General features: G+C 43.9%; 1 protein-coding gene across 1 annotated transcript in view; it reads right to left on the bottom strand.

Annotated features, from left to right (window-relative positions):
* COL20A1 (collagen type XX alpha 1 chain) overlaps positions 1–20,515 on the bottom strand; it is a gene marked incomplete at both ends in the record, with an annotated part of 45,228 nt that overhangs the window by 3,258 nt on the left and 21,455 nt on the right. Inside the window, 18 exons of the mRNA XM_080354677.1 lie at positions 294–360; positions 1,607–1,642; positions 2,336–2,407; positions 3,838–3,891; positions 4,186–4,239; positions 4,594–4,647; positions 5,134–5,229; positions 6,157–6,210; positions 8,381–8,467; positions 9,102–9,179; positions 11,045–11,203; positions 11,962–12,071; positions 12,459–12,601; positions 14,348–14,486; positions 16,390–16,428; positions 18,768–18,824; positions 19,100–19,229; positions 19,843–19,985. Of these exons, the coding sequence (XP_080210803.1) occupies positions 294–360; positions 1,607–1,642; positions 2,336–2,407; positions 3,838–3,891; positions 4,186–4,239; positions 4,594–4,647; positions 5,134–5,229; positions 6,157–6,210; positions 8,381–8,467; positions 9,102–9,179; positions 11,045–11,203; positions 11,962–12,071; positions 12,459–12,601; positions 14,348–14,486; positions 16,390–16,428; positions 18,768–18,824; positions 19,100–19,229; positions 19,843–19,985 (1,572 nt within the window). The remainder of the gene's footprint in view (positions 1–293; positions 361–1,606; positions 1,643–2,335; positions 2,408–3,837; positions 3,892–4,185; positions 4,240–4,593; positions 4,648–5,133; positions 5,230–6,156; positions 6,211–8,380; positions 8,468–9,101; positions 9,180–11,044; positions 11,204–11,961; positions 12,072–12,458; positions 12,602–14,347; positions 14,487–16,389; positions 16,429–18,767; positions 18,825–19,099; positions 19,230–19,842; positions 19,986–20,515) is intronic.

The following is a 20,515-nucleotide window of genomic DNA, read 5'->3' as shown; positions in this document are numbered from 1 at the left end:
TCACCGAAAGAATAATTTCTTTCTAATGAGTTCCAAGTTTTTCTATTTGAGAAATACAGGAATCTTTGCAAAGTGCCAGAGGGTTTTTCTAAGAAATCTTTCACAAATATTCTGTGCAAATGCTGCCCAGTATAGCCAGTGGGAGCCTGTGATGGGATGTTTTTTGCACATGGTGCTCAGCAGGGCAGAGAATGAAGGAGCTCCATGGGTCACCACAGCTTCTTGTTGTCACCCCTCTGGTTTTGTTCACGAGAGACATGAACACACACGGGAGCTGGGCTGGTTATACTCACTCTGGATCATCCGCTCACAAGCCTGGGTAACAAGCTGGTAAATTGTGGCCAAGGACTGTGGTTCCCCCTAAAGTGATTATTTTTCAATTCAAAAAAGAAAAAAATATTAATCTCTTTAAAAATTATCAATATAATAATGTGCAATAGCTTTCTGCCCATTCTTTTTTCCCCTTGAGTTTCAGAGATGTTAATTACCATGAAATTCAGCTTTATTTGTTTATCACAAAGCTCTGAAGCCATAAAATTGAAATTGGGAAACATCAATAATTGCTTGTCTCTTGCACATCAAAAAACCCAGACTGAATCTCAATAATTACCAAAGCTACCAAAAAAGGAGAGTAAATTTCACTCTCAAATTCTATCAAAAGAGATGTTACGTCTGTAAATCAATGTTCTGTGATATGTAAAACATTTAACACGATCAGATATTACAATGTCCTATCTTTGTCTAAATCTTTTATGAATATTGATTCTTACTGTTAGAGTGTTCTGAATAAATCATATCTGAGGGGTTCTTTAGAAAGTTTTAGTAAGTAGGGAAAACTGATAAAAATGCGAAAAGCAGCTTATAAATAAACACTGACTCTATATGTGAAAATTCATAACAGACTCTATACTTTCCAGAAGATTTATAAAATACACGTCTGGCTGGATCACTATGTAGATTACCCAGATTTCAATGATAGCTTAGCATAACACCCAAGGGAGGGGAAAAGGAATGTTCGTTGCAACAAAAAAAACAAACAAAAAAGTGTAGAAAAGGAAAAGCTGGTGGGAATGGCAGGAGAGTATTGTTAAAAATTCTAATACTGAGGCATTAACTTGAGACAAATGCAGTCCATCAAAAGCAGCTCACTCCTCTCTGAAGCCTAATTCATGTAAGTCAGTCTTGGCAAAGAAACTCAGACTCCTAGAGAGACACGGGATTTCTTTTTAACCAAAAGTCAGGGTGGAAAAAACTTCCTCTGATAATAAAATAACCTTGAAAGGATCTCCTGATCTCCTGATCATGCTGGGCCATGCCAGAGGGTTATTACAAATGAGTCCCCGCTTATGTAATACATTTAAAAAGAGCAACTCAGTCAAGTGTTTTCGGTTCTTCCTTCTCAGCAAAGAATGAATTTGCAGTTGGCATTTCTTCTTCATTAATCTACTACTAAAAGTTCCTGGTTGCTGCAACCAGTACAGCCAGTACGGGTGGAAAGGCAATGAGCTGAAGGTACATGAAATTATTCAGCACTAGGAAAGTTTATATGTGTGAGCATAGCCTGCAGAGCACTTTACCAGCGTTGCCCTGCACCACAAAAACTCACTTTCTCTCCTCTTTCTCCTTTTGGACCCGGCAGCCCCTACAAGGAAAGAAAAGGAAAAATAAATGTCTAAGGAAAGGAAGAGCAGAAGAAAACAAGAATATCAATGGGGATGTGGAACATGGTAGAACATTAGTGGAACATGGAGCATGAAGATTGTTTCTCACACTCTCATGATTTCCATGACCTCATGGCAGGGACGAGAAGAGCTTCAAACTCATAGGATTATTTCAGTTTGTTTCTTAACAAAAAGAATGGTAAAGCAGCAGCTGGAGCAGTGGCACAAAGCACCATCAACAGGGCTGCAGAAATTCCTCAGGCACAATCTTAGAACAGATCTCCCAATGCAGCAGGTGGTTTTTAACGTCTAAGAAGTAGAAATAACTGTGACATCTGGACCTACAGCTGCCCCTCCAAGCCCAGTGCTGGCTGCTTCAGCTCAGGACTGATTCTCTTGCTTTATTCTAGAATCTGACACCAGAAATGTATTTGGATGTTGGGTTTTGTGTAGCCTGTAAATCTACAGAGATCAAAGGGAGGTGGGATTTGTTAAATGCTTTATCAACAGTTGCGTTGTCTGGGATTTACATATCCAGACATCTCCTCAAGAAGGAGGAGTGCAAATTAAAACTGTTCTTTAGACTCTGAGGAAGTGCTGCTGTGGGAACAGTTTGTTTCCACTCAGTTATTTCATGTCTTTGCCTTCTTTGAGACCCCAAAGCAGGAACTTACTGTTGGCCCAACGTCACCTGGAGGTCCCTTCTCTCCACTGCTGCCTCGGGAGCCTGTCACCCCTTGGAAACCCTGCAGACATCAATTACAACACAGATGAAATTCCAGATCCTTCTCAACTTTCTTCTTTTTCTGTTGGAGGCTGACATCTCCCTGCAGCTCCAGGGGCACCAGCACTCTGAGTTTAGAGGGCTCCAGCAAGTGCACTGGAGACTGAAGGCTGATATCAGAACCTCGTCTAGCCATGAGTCCAATGTTAAGAATGTATCACATCTGAGTCATCTTCACATCATTTCTCATTACTGTCTCAATTACAGTCAAGCCAGCAAAGCTCAGATTTGCCAACAAACCACAGTGTGTTTTTTACTCTACAGGCTTTAGATTCTTCATTATATATTCAGAATTAGACATAGCCTAGAGCATAACCCTTTCTTCAGCTTGTTAATACCATGCTGTTGGGGTTTGGTTATTTTATTTAATTTTTTCCCCTTAAGATCTGTGTTTGCCTCCAATACTTTACAACAGTAAGAGCAGCTTAGAGAGTATGAAGTGGCTTCTTTGGTCATCTCCTCTTCATGACATTTCTCTGCCCTTTGGTGCCACAAAAGGAAGAAACAAAAAAAGCCGAAAACAACCCGTAGAAATACTTCCTTTTCTAATTTTCCAGCTATTACATTTAATCTCGATAGGTTTTAACATCTCTTCTGATCAGTGGAAAATGAAAGAAGTTTTCAAGGTGGCATCAGAATGGCTTTCAGAGCCTGCTCTGAAGGCTATGGCACTTTCCTTGTATTTAGAAAGCTGAGGTTCAAACCTATGGGCTCCGCATCTTCCCAGGATGGGCAAGTCCAAATTCCAAGCCGAATTCAACTTTAGCTCCCACAAATACCTGACCTCACCACAACTACTGCGGAGTTTAATGCAAAACCAGCAGTGAGCAAACTCCATCTTACCCTATTTAGGACTGCCAAATTCCTTATAGTTCAGCAGTGAGAATCTGTAAATATCAGGCCCACCACCCACCATCTAAAACCAGATTTTGTTCTGTAAATCAACAGATCTTAAAGTTCTGCTATTCTGGGCACAACAAAGTGCAAATACACTTATCTCATGTGATCCTGGCAGTAGTTGTTGGAGATAGTGTTGGGGGAAACCTCTCACACCTGTGTGCATCCTCCAGCTCCTTCTGATTTCAGTCTAACAAGCCCATTTACCTCAAACAACAGTTGAAAACAGTTGTACCAAGAACACAAAAATAGAAAACCGAGCATCTCCTTGCTGGGTCAAAGCTTCCCTAGGACTTGTCAGAAGAAGACAAGGTTTTCTTCTTGCGCTGACAGTGGCAGAGAATGTGGACATCTGCCCAATATGTCAGATACCCACCTGTGATAACCTAAGTAGGGGTTTTGCCCTGACACCTCTGGGTGATGACGGGTCAGGAGAAACCACAAGCCCCTGCTGAGGAAGAGATGTGGATTTCATCACTCATGGTGAGCACTCACCCTTGGTCCAGGAGGTCCTGGGGGCCCAGCAGTGCCTTCGAGTCCCCTCACTCCCTGCAAAGCCAAATCCAGACATTTATTAACAAGAAGATTCAAAGAGATCTAGTACACACTGAGGTGGTTTTGCCATGTGCTGCTTTTAACAGGAGCTTGCTAGGAATGGGTAGAAAATGTGTCTGCCAATTAGGCAACAAGGGTGGCACCTGCTGAAATTTGGACAAACCTGAGATGACATTTTCCCCCAGTCCCTCCAGATTAGGAGAGCTGGATGTTTTGGGTCTCTACTGGTACACTCACAGCAGAATTTTAGGCATCCATGCATGAAAACTCAGAGGTGAGGAACTTTACCTTTGCACCTTGAAGACCATCCCTACCGGGAGCTCCCTGCACACCAGGAATGCCCTGTAAATCAGAATTGCTGTGTAAAGTTGGCATCTAATTATCATTGCCCTAATTCATCTTGTAAGGTGGGACATAAGAAAAAAAAAGATGGAAGAAGAAACAGTGTTATTCATTAAACAAAGCAATCACTTTTATCTCACCTTTAACTCTGTTATATCTAGCTTCCAAATAGGTCTATATTTCTTGCACCAACTGGCTCAGTTTCCTTTTGGAAAGTCATGACATTCCAAAACAAAAAATAGTTTCCTAGTAGATAACAGCAGCTCTATGTCTTTTAAATCTTGCTTAAAATAATTACTGGGGAAAAAAATGGACAAGTATTTGAGACCTTTAAAAGGAATGGTCTACCATTACCTGCACACCCGGACTCCCAGTGTCTCCTTTTTCTCCTTTCATTCCTGGTGGCCCCTTGGATTAAAAAAGAAGCACACATAGTTAGGCATGCTGCAGCATCCTTCAAGGCAAAGAGCATCCTGCTGCTCCACGTCTGTGTCCCAGGTTGCTCCTGCTCTTCATTGTGCTACAGGGAACTTTGCAGCCGCAGTACAAGCACGGGGTTTCTGCCACCCCAGACACGCACACAGCAGTGTCTTGCCAAACAACAATGATTGTTGCAAAGAAAAATGCCTGAATACTCCACTGGGCTGTTTTCATTAAAGGCACATTAGGGAGAGTCTGGACAAAAAACAGACTTTTGCCAGAAGAAGTAAGTGCATGGCCTCATCAGCATGAAAAAATGATCATGATCTGTCTCTAGTGCAGCTGCCCAGCTGTTAGCAAGGATGATGTAAATACATAGATCACATTTCAGGGGCTTTATTGAGACACCCATTTCTGAGACTTTCTAGCTGCAAAGACGGAGTGATAAAAAGGGCAGTGGAAGAGATCACGTACCACAGGACCCTGAACAGTGATTCCTTGGGAACCTGGAGAGCCTTGTTGTCCACTAGGACCCTCTGGCCCCACTTGTCCAGGTGGGCCTGGTTCACCCTAAAGCCCAAGACAAGAAATTAAACATCAGGAAAGAAAGTAAATAGTGTATTTTCTCCACATAGGCTGCACTGCATGACCTGGGTCAGCATGAACCATCTACAGGATCCAAGATGAAGTCAGGACAGTGAGGGGATCTCTAGTAACCTCAGCTGCCTTTGGCCTTCAAGTCTAAGGTTTTTGTGCATCTTTCATGGGCAAAAGCAGCAAAGCTGCAGATGGTGCTTGGCAAAGCACGGTTCACCTTCCTGAGCAGCAGTTCATTCCTGTTACCCAAGGCGGCCAGAGAGCAAAGGGAAATGTTCCTTAACCATGGCTGAGATGTGCACCCATTCTCATGCCTTCCCCAAAATATTTCCCCTGTAACCACGCTGCTTTCCCAGATGTTACCCCAAAAAAGGAGCAATGGTCTGATCTCGCTCTGCCCTGTGTCAATCAGTGGAGCAGGGGACACTTGGACAGGGCTCGCTCTGGTCCCCAGGGTTTGGGGATTCAGACCCAGCTGTTCCCTGTGCTCACCTCATGGATTTTCTGAAGGCTTAGTGTTTTTTCTGCCCCACAGCAGAACCAATATCTGTCCAGTTTGGAGGCTTGGCAGCCAGAACAAGCCCAGCACAAAGACTGACCATTTGTCATCAAGGCTGTTTTCAGAGAACATTGCTGACCATGTACATTGCATTTGTTCAGCACAATCAGGCCCATCATCCCAATTTCCAAAGCCCAACTGAGCATTTAATTAATAATAAGTGTTCCCATCTTCCTCAATGCATCAGTTCTTAAGATCTGTTTGGTGCAGTGAGATGGCCTCTGGCTTAAAAGTCCAGCTCAGACCAGGACTGAACACATCCAGCTGCACCAGCAGAGGATTCTGCACTCCAGCATCATCCTCCGACACATCCTGAAGCAAACAAAGCCAGCAGGACTCACCTTGGGCCCTGGCTCTCCCTGCTCGCCTTGTGGTCCTCTCCTCCCAGGGCTGCCCTGCCAGTGGGACACAAAGCTGCCATTAGGAATATCACCATTTTCACTGCAGAGCAACCAGGTGCTCAGAGGACAGAAGTTGGTGCACTTTGTGCATAGAGTGAAAGATGTTTCCTGCCCCAGAATGCTCATAGCAAATGGAGACAGGAAGAAAATCAATAAAACCATCCAGCAAACGTGGAAAAGAGGAGAAGAGAGGAGAGGAGAGCACAGCCCCTTGTGACAGGTGGTGGGGACACTGCTTTCACCACAGCAGCGATGGAGGAACATTCAACCTCCTCTCTCTGGCATCCCCAGCAAATCTGTGCTGAGATAACAAGTGGAAAAGAAGTCACATATGGACATAGGAAAGCACTGAAAATTAAAAAAAAAAAAAAAAAAAAGGAGGGGGTCATGTCTACAACCCTTTGGGTCTATGTTGTTTTTTATAATATCATCCCAAGAGAACAGACACATGCTGAGATTGGGGACAATGACCAGCTCTGGGGACACCTGGCTTAGCTCTGCAGCTGTGTAACTGCTGCACAGAGAAAAGAAACCAATCTTCTGGCTTGAACCAGTATTGTGTGAACTTTTGACATCTTAATCTGAAAGTTTCTATTTTGCAACCTTAAAAAAAAAAAGGGGGGGGGGGAAATTGTTTTAAGCAGCACAGGCAGGGATCTTCGGGAAAGGTGCTTTCAGAAGCACCCAGAAGCTCATTTCAGAATCAGCTGGACCTGGTCAAAAACATTAGGAACAGTGATAAAAACAAGATGGGACATAGTCCTGCGAACTGGAGTTTTAAAATTAGCAATGAGTGCACTTGTAACAGCAGCAAATTACCAAGGGTTTAGTGGTGTGAGGATAAGGTTATGTGTCAAAACCATATTTTCTCTAATGCTTAGAAGAGTCCTGCTCTTTTAAGCGGTGTACTGCAGAGATGTTTAAACCACAGGGCCATGCAAGCTGGTAATTATGCACTTAGGATATTGAAGTAAAATGTGATAGTGGAGTGTGCTGTGTAATTAAACTTCCACTGGAATGAGCATGTAATTACTCTGCAATGAGACACTGTTCCTTGCAAAGCGCGGAACTGAATTCACAGTTAAACCACAGTAATGTGAGGGGTGATCTGAGACCTTTCCACTTGAGAAAGGAGGCAAATGGTTTCTTAATGGTTATTTTTTAGGAGAAAAGCACCTGTAGCGGTTGAAATGGGGCACTCTGGGCAGGTTGTCATGTTTCAGCTGCTTTCTGCAAATACAAGTTTTCCCCTAGACTTCCAAAATGCAAACTCAAAATGCAAACTTTTTTGATAACTGCTTCCTAGTGTTTAACTGGAATATTTCCTCCTGCAATTTAAGCCCATGGTGACTGTCCTGCACTCATAATGGATAGGGAAAAATACTGTTATCACTGTCATAACTTCCCCCCCCCGCCTCTATTTTCTTCAGGGTTTTCTTGCAAGCCACATTCACTGCAGAGAGCTTTGGAGACAGGATTGCAACATCTCCCATTTCTCTTTGTACTGCTCACCCACACAGACACTTAGAAGGCTCCTACTTAATAGAGAAACCATTTTTTTGGTGGGTTTTTTTTCATTTGTAAAAAGCTTCAGAGCCTCCAATCAATGAAATCTCCACAGGCACCAAGGATGACTGTCCTCATCTCCTAAGAGGATTAACATGGCACCAGGACCTGCTTAGCCTGTTCCCAGCTGCAGCTGTTCCATTGCCAACTCCCTGTCTCCCCATGTCATCAGCATCTGAAACACCAAGGGCACCTCTCTGCCCTGCCCTGGCACGAGGAGGACATCAAAGCTACCTGAGATAGGAGGAGAGGAAATGGCCTCAGGTTGCGCCAGAGGAGACTGAGGTTGGACCTTGGGAACAATTTCTTCCCCAAAGGGCCGTTGGGCATTGGAACAGGCTGCCCAGGGCAGTGCTGGAGTCACCATCCCTGGAGGGGTTGAACAGACATGGAGATGAGGTTCTCAGGGACAGAGGGGACTTAGTAGCATTAGGTTAATGGTTGGGCTCAATGATCTTAAGGGTATTTTCTAATCTAAATGATTCCATGATTCTAAATCCTCTCGAAGGCCAAGGAGCATTCTCCTCATGCCTGACATGCCCGAAGAACACGAAGCAATATCAGTAAATCAATACATGGCATGGAAGGGTGAACTTACAGGGGGGCCTGGAGGTCCCGGCAAGCCTGGGCGGCCAGAAGTACAGGAGCAGGCAGGAGCTAAGGTTGGACAGGTCTCCTCATCTCTCTGAAACAAAAGCAAGCCAAAGTGGCATAAGCAGCTGTGTAGCAAGAGCAGAGTGGATCACAGGTAACATTCACCTGTGTGAATGTTTCAGTTGAAGACACACAGAAATTTTCTCTACCCCACCAAGAGATTTTTGTGAACAATAGAGTGCTTTATTCTTCTGTCAAATAACAAGTTTAGACCAAAAAAAAGAAACCACCAGCCCTGCCTGAAATTTCTATGACATATGCTGGAATATAATTTTCTTCTTGCTCAGTATTTATACACCCCACAAAGCAACTTTCTGTGTTGAGAGGAAAGCTTGCAAGGGGAAGTAGGAGGATGTTGTGACTCAGGGCTGAGGTGGCAGCAAAGCCGTGGGACTGTCAGAGCTGCTGTCACAGGTCGGTGTGTGACAGGAGGGATACACACGGCCCCGGCATCTACAGTTTTCTTTCCTTTTGAAGCAAACACAGTTTTATGCACTTCACAAAAAAACACACAGATGTTATTCCCAAGAGAACAGGGGGAAAAAAAAAACATGGTTTCCCTCTTTAGTCTATCAAAATCATTTGCAGTGTCACTTCAGTGCCGTGGGTTTGTTCCATCGTCCCCAGCTTCATGTCAATGAGCAGAGTGGTTCCTCTTGTCTTACCAGAGCAGGGAGATCACAGCATCTGTCATCCTCTGCCCCGACACTGCTGCAGACGATCTGCAGGGACTGCAGCTGGAACTGTGGGAAAAAGAGGGTTTGACAAGAAAACAGCATTGGCACACACAGTCTATCACCAAATCTCATTATGTTCAACTGCTGAAAATAACCTTCAGTGATGATTTGACAGGACTCCTCCATATGGTTCCAACTATAATTGTGAAAGTCATAACATGAAAAGTACCCCCAGGTCTCTGTGTCTTGCTAAGCAAGTCAACAAGCAGCTTCACCCCAGCAAAAGTGAGCTCTCCAATTTACTTACAGCCCTGCAACACCAGTAATTGGGCTTCAGCATCACCAAAATGTGAAAGCAAACTTTGCTTTGCTCCCGCTTAGGGGCACAGAGATCAGAGTGAAGGTGGCAGCAGCATTTCCCAGGGCAGACGTGATCCCTCGCAAGAACCCCCATCCTGTCTCTCTCACCACATCCTCCACAACCGACACATCTTCCCATTTTAATTAACAAAGGAGCACACGTTGCACAAAGCCAAACCAAAATAACGAGGCAGAGATTTTTTTTCTTTCCTTGGCACCATTTCTCATTTGTTTTTTTTTTTTTTCCTTCCACTCCATGCATTTAACAACGAGCAAGCTGTGCAGCCCAGGGAGGGTGACATACAGCATACAGATACAGATGAGCCCTGTAGATCAAGCGGCATTTAGAGATAAATTAAATAATGTTCCACGATAACCGATAATGAGATACTCTGTCTTCTCAAGGGCAGCGGAGCCATGGAAAATGTGAAGCTTTGCTGAGCTTGAAAGGCAAGGGGAGCAGGGACGGCATGAAGCTGTTCATTAGTTTGTGAGATCTGTCTAGTGGAGCTGATACGGGGAGAATGCGGGGGGGTTAAGGAGAGCACAGATTCCTGCCTTGTTGGCCACAGGTTTATGATCAAATTGCCACAGAATTTATTTAGGAAATAAATAAGTACTGCTTGAATACTATAATCCCCTGGTCTCTTATACAGCTGACCCCAGTATCTTACAGCCAATATTTATGTCCACTTTTTCCCTGGTGTATCCCAGACCTTTGCTTCTCTCTTTGCAGCTGGGGAGACATATGGGACATTGTTTTTACTGCATTGCTTTGAGGCGAGGCAAGTTGTAAATCAACTGATGTGCTGCTTCCCCCCAACCTTACAGATCTAAAAGCAAAGCCAAAGAGTAAAACCTTCACCTAAGTCAGGAATGATTTTCTACAGTCCCATTAGCAGATTGTGAGTGAACTTGCCCCTTATTCTCCACATATTTAACACTCATTTTGTGGAGGTAGCATGGCAACTGACTGCTGGGTGATGGCATACATGAGTGTTTTTGCCCTTAGGATGGAGCACAGGGCTGTCACAAGGCATGACACCAAGTCCTCACTTTCCCTTATTCTCTCCTCTTTCAGGCTCTGCAAATCATTTTCCTATAATTTGCACGGAGATACACAAACCCAAACACACTGGAGACTGAGGCACATCCAGCCCTGTTGCTTTCAGTCACCAGAATTTCCTGTTATCACTCGGTGGAGGTTGATGTACAAAACCTTCCCCTGCACAAGCAATTCCCAAACCCTCCCGTCTGCTTTGGCCTCTCAGTGTGGGATCTGCGCATCCCCAGGGGATGTAGGAGCTGAGGGCACCTCAGGGACATGCTCCTGCTGATCACAGACCTCAAACAGAGGTAGGAGGTGAGAGGGAGAAACCCCGCGCTGGGAAAGCTCATTAAAACTGCAGCCATCAGCGGGAACAGGACACGGTTGTGCATCACAGCAGCACTGGGAGGTGTTCAGAGCTCAAATTATGTGAACTGGTGCTCCTCTCCATCTGCCCATCCCAGCCAGCTCCAAATCGAAGCCTCCCCAAGTGTCCAACAGCCTCCATGGTGGGGGGACTCACCGCTGCAGACCCGCTCCTGGGTCCCCTGGTCCGCGTCACTTTTCCCAGCATGATGAAACCAGCGGTGGAGATGCTGCCGAGGCTGTGCAGAGGTTTCTCCGCTATTTTCTTACAGTCCAGGTAGAGCTTGACTTTGAAGTGGCTCACTGCCACGTGCACCTGGGTGGCAGGTGGAAAGAGGAGGGTTGGACCCCCACGACGAGATGGGGGAACCATTTAAAGACAACAAATCCTTTTGCCCATTCCCAGGCTGCTGCTGTTACTACTGGTGTGTTTTTAATGAGCAAATGGATCAAGGGGGCTCAGGAATAAGTTTCAGCATGTGCCATGTCTGCTGCACAACATTGCACTTTTTCCTGATCTTCCCCTCACCTCTCCTTGGGAGAAGTCTTGCCGGAGTAGTAGTATTAAATAATTCAGTTTTCAGAACCAGCAGAATAATGAAATTGCCTACAGATACTGATATAAAGTCCTCATTGCTCATTTGGGTGGAATACATTTGCTCTGAGGATACAGATGCCCAAAAAAACCCTAAGGATAAGGTGACTTTCTCATAAGGCTAGATATTTTTTTCCTTCTTTCCAGTACTAAATAGTCACCAAAATCCCAAATTGAAAAAAATAATTGATTTTTCAATTTTTCCTGGTTTAAGACCTAAAAACCCCTCAGTTTTGGAGTTTCTGGGGGGAAAGGGAAGCAATCAATACGTGAAAAATCATATTTTGCACATGGGATCAACCTAAATTCTTTACAATTACAGATCTCGGCATATGAAATAGGTTTGCCAGTTCCCTAGGAATCTGGATGCAAAGCATTGGTATGATTGCTCCTCACTTTGAACAATACACATTGATGGCATAAAACTCCCAGACCGGAGTGAGTTTGTGAGCCACATTTTTCCCTCTCTTGATAAGGACCTTGTGAAAGCTCCCATAGAAAATCTTCTTCACTTCCTGCTGGTCAAAGGAGACTTCCTGCAAATCAGCCTTGTAGTCGTGATTGAAATAGGTCAAGGATTTCTTACTGGCTGTGGGGAAAATAGGACAAATAACAGCTTAGAATTAAAAGAGAAATGGATTTTATCCATATGATGAACAATAGTAAACAAATAGGCTTGAACATGGTAAAACTTTATAGGTTATAATTAAATAATTCTAAACAGTGGGAAAAAAAGAATATGTAAAAATAAAGAATGTGTTACAAGTAGAATAAAAATGAAAATATGTATTTTAATTGCACTAGGAAACATATAAAATGCAAAGTTGGCAGCAGCCACAAAGCTTCCCGAAAATGCTGCTGTACAACTAGAACTTTAAATCATTAAAACTTTCCAAGTGAATAGCAAAATGACTTCTGCTGCTCACAGAAATGGATGCAAATACCTGAATTTAATGTACTCAACAAGAAACCTTACGGTCAAGGTTAACGCCAAGTAGGGGCTGGAAATCCTCATCTGTTATTTGCCAGATGGCGAAGGGCTCCTTGGGGGTGTCGGGCAGGAGGCGCAAGAGGATGCTGATGGTGTGCTCGGGGGGGACTGCGAAGAGATGGACATCGCTGGAACGAGACAAGCCAAAAAAAACATCAGTGGTGTAAAGAAGTGAAAGCCAGCCAAAAACATCCTACAGACAGGGCTCATCCATCATGTTTCTTGGGCAGCGTGGCCTGGGAAAGCTTTGCCCAAGGGAGGTGAGCACAGTCTGCCAGGACAGAGCCCAGTGCCTGTTTCGCGCATCCCTCTCAGGCTATTGAAGCCTGTGCTGAGTGATGAGCCCTCAGGGACCTTCCCCTGGTGCTGGGGGGATGCTCTGGTGGAGCAGCCGGTGTTGGTCCATTGCTGCCAGAGCTGCCCAGGGGAATGCCAAGGCACAGCGAGTGCAGCCTTAATGCTTTTCAAACCAGAGCCCAGCAACAGCTCGCAAACCATCCCTGCCAGGCTACAAAACACTCTTTTAAACCTCCTTTTCAAGAAGGAGGAATGGATCACGTATCATGGGGTAAAATCCTAGAGCTTTTGCAGGTATCAGTGTAAGTGCCCTCCAGGGATAAGCAGAGCGCCCACAGAACCCCTCTCTGGGTCCCTACATCCCAGCTGCAAAATTTGGGCTGAGTTCTGGACTCTGCCCATGCAGCGATGCCCGTCAGCAGCTGCTAGCACAACTCGGCTCCCTCTGCAGCCGCTGCCAACACCAGCAGAGCAAACTGGGCAGGAGCAGCAGCCGGGGAATGCAAGACAACGGAGAAGGTCGAATTGGTTATGCCTGAAATGCGGTTGTAATCTGAAACAGGACACATTTGCATGGGCATATACACAACTCATCAAGCATCTTTTCAGGACTGATTCATAAGTAATGCCAGGTTCTGCATTCTGTCTCTGTTTCTGAAAGAGTAATGTCCTTGAAAGATGTATGCACCAGCTGAACAAAAGGATTTGCCCATAATTTTCTGAGTATTTAAACCAAAGACTTCTCTGAATCTCCCCACTCTGTTTACATTAAGAAGATTTGCTTCCTTAACTAAGATTAAATTGAGCCAGTGCCTCAGTAATTAGGCTTTAAACAAAGTACCACTGAATGTCAGGAGTCAGATCATTCCTGATTTATAATCGTAAAAAATGATTGAGGTCATGGGAGCTGCCTGGCCCACTTGGGACCCTGCGGAGAAGCCTCATACGCAATGAAACAGGGTCAAGTCACAACTCAGAGTCACTGGTTATTCCCTCTCATCAATAAAGATCAAGCTGCAGAAAGCAGCTGTGAGACAAATATTTTCTGAAGTGAAGATCTCTCTCCAAACCAGAGACGCAGGGAGAAGGGATTGAAGATGCAAATGTGACCTCAAGCTGCCATCACCGAGGCATATGTGGTTGTGGACAAACTGCCTAAAGAATCGTCCAGTGTCCATACGTGATCCTTATGTCCATCATAGCAGCTAACACTGCTGGAAAAAGTGATTTTGTAAAAAGGAAAAACCTCACTATGAAAACGTTTGGCTGCACAAAAAAAAAAAATAAATAAATACCCCTATTGTGTCCCCTTAGCTTCTGCATGAAATATTCCATACTGATCTTAAGAAATTCAGAGGTTAATTTCTTAATATAGTAAGGAAAAATACTGTGGCATTCTTTTCAGTCTACCTATGGTTCGATTTAGCTCATCATCATTATAATTTAAGTTTGACGTTCCCAGAGGGGCTGCATCATTCATCCCATCCACAAGTCATTGATCTTCCTTTGCTGTGAGTGTAGCTAATGCGCGTGCATGGGACAGAGGATGATGCTGCTGCTCACAGCTCCGCTCCCACCTGGTCCTCAGGGTGAGCTGGGTGTCTCTGAACAGGGTGAAGGTCCGGGAACCGCTGAACACAAACGGCTCCATAGCTACCCCTTTAATGGAGGCATATTCCTTCTCTACCAAGCCAAAAGCTTCCATCATATCAAATCCTGGAATAGAAAAAGAAAAACAAATCAAGTGAAAAGAGTGAAAAAACATTTAAAAAAGTGATTGCAGAGCAGGTGGAATTAACGTCTCACTAGCCAGGAGAAGGCAATAGGAGAAAAAGCCACAGCAACACAGACACCAGGAAGGCTGTGCAAGCTCACTAGAAACCTGGAGTGTGTTGTACAAGTGGCAGCCAAGGAAAATAGTTTAAGCCTGTACCTTCTGCACACACTTGCTATAATCTCCTCTTGGAGAAGAGTAGACTAAAGATGGAGACTTTCGCAGTTGTGTGGTCAAATCTCCAGAATGAAGAACTGATGAGAAAGAAGTTACTCCAATAAGTTCTTCTTTTCAACAAGATGCAAAAACATTATCTTCAAAAGACATGGAATCAGTCCAGTAATTGCTAGCAGGGAGACAGAATGATTTCTGCTCTCAAAATGCCTGACATGTAAGAGTCAGAAAAATTAGAAAAGAGCTTTAAAATATGAGCATTTCCATTTCTCTCTATTTTCTTGAGACACCCAGGGGTGACCTGCCTGATGTGGTGTGCAGAGATTCTCCCCTGACATCGCCTTCCTGGCTCGTGCAGCTTCATCTTGCTCTCCTAGCTCATCATTAATGCTCCGAGTCATTTTCTCATTTCAGTTTTCTGTTCAGTAAGACAAGATCTTGCAATTGGGATTCTTTTTCTTTTTTTCAGTTTATCTGAGTTTGCAGCAGGCTGGGATGAAGGAGATAGCTCGTTCTTTAGCAAATGGAAAGGCTACAACTTCATTAAATTGTGGTCTTTTCAGTCTGGGTTCCCTCACCCGTTCACCATTTAGAATCTTCTGTAGTTTCTTGGCTTGAGCTGTTATTTTGCCTGGGGCTTGGTCCAGGGCGCTTTTTCTGTTTGTTTATTTTCCAACAGCACCAGGGAGTTTGTCAAAGGAAATGACCTACTTGAGAGACATTTATCTCTGATATAGGGTTTCTGGCACTGGAGTTTCCTTAAAACATGCAGGAAATATTGTAGTGTAAAGGATGAAAATGAAACTTGAGTCACAATTATAAATGTGTCGTAATACGTTCATATTATTCTCATATCGTGAATCTGAATGTCATGGCTTCAGCGAGCTGCTGTGGAAAAGGGCTGCTCCTGCCACCTTCACCAAGGAGGAGGAGGAGAGGCTGATTTGTTGTGGTTTTAGGATTTGATCGCTGTGGTTTCTGCATCCACAGACAAGATAACATTTCTGAGAGCCTCCTGGGCAGGGATGCACATCCCTGGGAGCTGCAAGGGGCGAGGTGGGTGCTGGGCAAAGTGACTCAGCCACAGGGTAACAGTGGAGCTGAGAACCGGGGCAGTTTCTCAGTCTCACCCATATCACAAAACTCTCTGGGAAGGAGGTGATATCACTTCATAATCAGGACTAATTGTTTTTGAAGCAGCAAATACACACAGCAGCCCCAACAGCATGACGTGAGGTTACAGCACAGACGGGAGAACAGGAATTTGCTGCCTTAGCAAAGGCACAGCCCAACTGCAGAGAGCTCTTTGCTAGAGATGCAAAGGTGATCTTGGTAACAGACTGAGAGCTTTTCTTAAGGAAACCATGAGAGTTAGGAATTGAAATCCTCTTGAAATTCAACAGCCGTTTTAACCCAGCTTGCTTAAGGCCAGTGAAAATCCTGGCATTAACCACCAATAGCAGAGGCATACCAATACTGTTAGTACAGAAAATTCTTCTACTTGATAAGAAATATTTTCCTACTTCGGTTCTCAGACTTCTTCCCTTTCCCTCAGGATAGGGAAACCATTTCCCTCCTGCTCAGTTGTTGCAGATTTCTCAAAACAAGAAGACCAGGTAGTATTTTCATGTTCCCAGCCCAGCGTCACTGGGGTTTGATGTGCTACTGTACCTCGTACGGAGCCGTGGGTGGAGCGGATGGTGGGGCAGGCTGTGAGAAGAAAACAAAAGGGGAAAACTATTAGGGCAAAAGAAACAGTAGGAGATTATAGAAGCAAAATGCCCAGAGTTCCTCTGGGCAGAGCAAAGGAAAAATACAACAAGACTTCAAATATTATATAGCTTAATTCAGAGCCTAGTCTTTAACCTTGTTTTTATATATAGATATATGGATAGAAACAGAGAATTTATGCAAACATAAAGGTTGTTCCTTGGCTTGCTCGTCAAAAAAATAAAAATAATGTCTTTCATCATCAAACATCTTCATGATCACTTTCTTTTGACTAACCTAGCACCTTATAATATGAAATACAAGGGATCATCATGTTCTGCAAGCTTTTTTTTAAAAACAGACATCAAAACACTATTTTTGTTTTTAAACAGTGCTTTTACTGCAACATGCACCTTAACGGTGTTATAAAGATATCTGCAGTTCCAAATGTTGTACCTGAAACTCAAAATACACACAGCAAAAATACATATCCCATTCTGAGAGTTCAGCTTTTGAAGTCTTTAGGGAAACACAAAGAGTTTGGGCAAAGTTTTGCAGTTTGCCTTTCAGAAATTCCCTTGATAAATCCTATAAGATGCCACGGGGCAGAAAGCAAAAGAGAGAAGACTGAGATGTGAGGCTGGAATACGAGGCGCTGTGGTTATGAGCACTCTCCGTTTAAAAGGCTCAGGTCAGGGGGTGTTTTAGAAAACAGTGCACGAATGCTGCTTTCAATTATCTGCTGCCATGTAAATCCCAGGCCATGGATGCCAGATGGAGCTGGGACAAAGGGAATGCTTGACGCAAAACGAGAAATGTCCCTGAAAATCAAGGACACTTGACAAGATGGGCTATTTCAGAAATGGTTTTCTAGGTCACCAGTATAATAGAGTCTCGCAGATCATTATACTGAGGCTTCGTTATAGCCTTGCTATTGCTATTCTTGCATCAATGACGTTTCAAACCTCACCAGAAAAGTGGAGCTTCCAATTGTCCTTACCCAACTTCTGCCAAATGTGTAAAAATATTTAAAGGGGGTGACTTACCCTCCTCTGGGCACCTGAGATTCCTAAGTGTCAATGCCATTTTCATGACCAATAAATACATGAAAGGAAGAACACCCAAACCTGTGACTTGGATGGCCACGGAACTGCTGGAGCCAGGAGTTAAAACACAAAGACTTACAAGATGCCATGACCTTCATTATTCAAGCTAATGCTTAGTTTTACACATATATACCATAATTCTTGTAGAATTGGGTGTAAAACTAACAAAGGGTTTTACGGAAAGCAGTTAAGATTTCCAAATCATAGACGTAGTATATTGGAGTCAAAATCACAGTAAGGATCCTCAACACTGGCAGTTTGGATTTCTCATTTGAAGTTTTTTCCTAGACTTTCCAGCCTGGGATTCCTGCTGTCTTGTTGTTCCCTTTGATTTTTGTTTTTCTCCTCAAGCCCCAGCCAAATGCAGAACAAAAAACATTCATTCCTGCAATACAGCAGACCATTTCTCTCAATAATTTGGTTACATATCGATTTTTGAGTCCTTTACTGCACATCCAACAGTTACCCTGCATTATTACATATCATGTCTGCTTCTTTAAAAAAAAAAGTTGCTTTATAAAACATACAGAATTTAATATTTCTCCTATTGTCTTTCCAGCTATATTAAATTCTACAAGGTGACTCATCAACCCTATGGAAGGATTGTTTTCTGCTTGAAAGTTCACAGGACTGTTCCACTGTGGTCTGAACACCTGCAGATTTCCTCAATAAGCCACTTGAAAATTTAGTCCAACATGTTCTTTGTTGGGTACAAACTAAAATTTTCTCATCTAACTTGCTTCCTTCTTCTTTTGTGGCTTCCCTCAACAAATTTTAAAACTGAAGTTTCGCTTAGAAACCTTTCAAATAGACAGAAAAGGCATTACTGCCACAATATCTGTATTCTAATATTTGCTTCTTAACAACTTTTTATAGCCCAGTTAATTCAACATATCTCCCTAATCCATTTCATAGTTTGCTTTATTTCAGCTGTGAGAACATATGCTCATTGAATTTAATAAGGGAATTTAAACATGCCATCGTTTCCTTTGCCCCATTTTGTTCAAGTTGTGCAGAAATCCTCTGGAAATCTTATCAGTCTCTTTACTAAGTGAGTCTGATTTTAAGAAGTTATATGGTTTCTGGCTGTCCTTGGCCAGTCCCCAGAGGCATCTGTCACAAAATAGCAGACCCACTCCTGCCTGTCCTGCAGAGCCCACACTGTGCGACTTGATACCAAAAAATAAAATTAAATTAAAGTAGAAAAACAAGACTTTATAAAAGGTGATTTACCCTCTGTTTTAGGTGGAATGAATCCTCTAATTGAAGGGAATTTAGACAACACGGGAGCTGAAAGACAAAACAATGCACAAGCAAGATCTGTTATTCAGGACAGGGATTCCTGGCTGGAGACCTACATGGTCACCAGCCCTTCCCAGTCATCCTGGAATCACAAATAAAGCACTGGAGGAGTGAAGAATTTGAGGTGGGATTTTCCTTTTTCAAGGTGAGTAGCCTATACCCTGTTGAGCAAAACCTTGAACTTGGCCACAGCTCTGTGCAAGCAAAGACATCACTGGATGGAAAGTGATGACGAATACACACATGCTGATGGATACACTCACCCGTCCGTCCTGTTGTGGCTGTGATCTCGCTTTCTCCCGTGTAGTGGACAGCAGAAACTATCACCTTGTAGGCTCGATCGGGCAGCAACGACTGTAGGGTCACACTGCTGCTTTTGCCTGGAGCCATGATCTACAGTGAGGTGGAAAAAGAGCCCAGCATGTGGGCAGGCTCCCCAGTATAGCTCTTACATCCCAGAGTTACCTGGAGGGGTTCTAGTGACCAGCCCTGGGACAGAGGGCTCAGGGCAGCATCCCTGCTCAGTTCACCCAACAGTGAGAACAAGCCAAGGAAGCCTGGCCATGCATTGCCATTGGACTAGCCGTGTCCAGGAGAAGAGCATTTCCCTATGGAAAGACCCTAATTTTCCCCATGCAAATGCAGCAGAAGTGCCTTGGAACATGGTAACTAGTCTGGGTAGGAGTAGAAAATCTCGGGTTTAAAAGGTTAATATTTAAGCTTTCTAAGTCAGAGGGGCAGCAAGTTTATCCTCTGAGAATTACCCACCCCATATCAGGGAGGGGGAAAAGCTGTGTTATTAGCAGCTTTGACGGACACAAATATCTTAATCGCAAAGAAGCCTGGAGGTCCTCTTCACAAAACAACATCCAGCAAGTCAGGGGAAGAGACTTGTTTTGTAGTCCCGTGAACCAGCTATCCTTCTGGTAAACCCTACTGGACTGAGCAGAGGTCCCCTGGGCATGAATTTGTCCCCATGTCACCTACAAAGGAGCTGGAGACTTACTGTTTGCTGAGCACTGGTGTCAGAAACAGGGTTGTAGGAGATTTTGTAGTGCTGTACGCGGCCATCAGGAGGGGTCCAGTGGATCTGGAGGCTGGTGGGGGTCTCAGAGTCAATGAAGAGGTTGGTGGGTGGGCTCCGGGAATCTGCAGCAAGGATTAAAGGTAAACAGCATAAAAGGCAGGAACTAAAGTCTATAAACAGGGCCAGCAGCACTTGCTTCTGTGGCCATTTCTGAACACTTCAGTGCTCTGCTGTGCTGTTAACCAGCGCTCAGAGCAGTAGCAGTCACCCTGGGGACCAGACAAGAGAGAAAACAGATCCCGGAGGGGTGAGGATTGCCCTAATACAACATAGCATGACTCAAGCATTCAACAATTGAAATCCTACAATGTGGAAAAAAATCTTGGAACTCCTGGAAGCACAAAGAAAAGTGATCCTTTGTATACATCGTGGACAAACACTGAAGAATACCCTTCATAAAGACCCAAACTGCAGTTGAATTTCATCAAAGATCTGGAAACACACTGGACAAACATCTTGATTACTGTTTAAGCCTGGATCACACTTATAAGTTATTCCATCAGAATTTCTAATATTTTCCAGCTTTTCTTTCTGTTTTAAAATTATTCTAAACAAAAACCCCAGAGTAGCCAGCACAGAACAGTTTTGTCTA

The sequence above is a fragment of the Nesoenas mayeri genome, assembly GCF_963082525.1.
Source record: "Nesoenas mayeri genome assembly, chromosome: 16".
Classification (NCBI taxonomy): Eukaryota; Metazoa; Chordata; class Aves; order Columbiformes; family Columbidae; genus Nesoenas; species Nesoenas mayeri.
The sequence above is the reverse complement of the archived record's forward strand: the minus strand, read 5'-3'. Positions and strand labels throughout refer to the sequence as shown.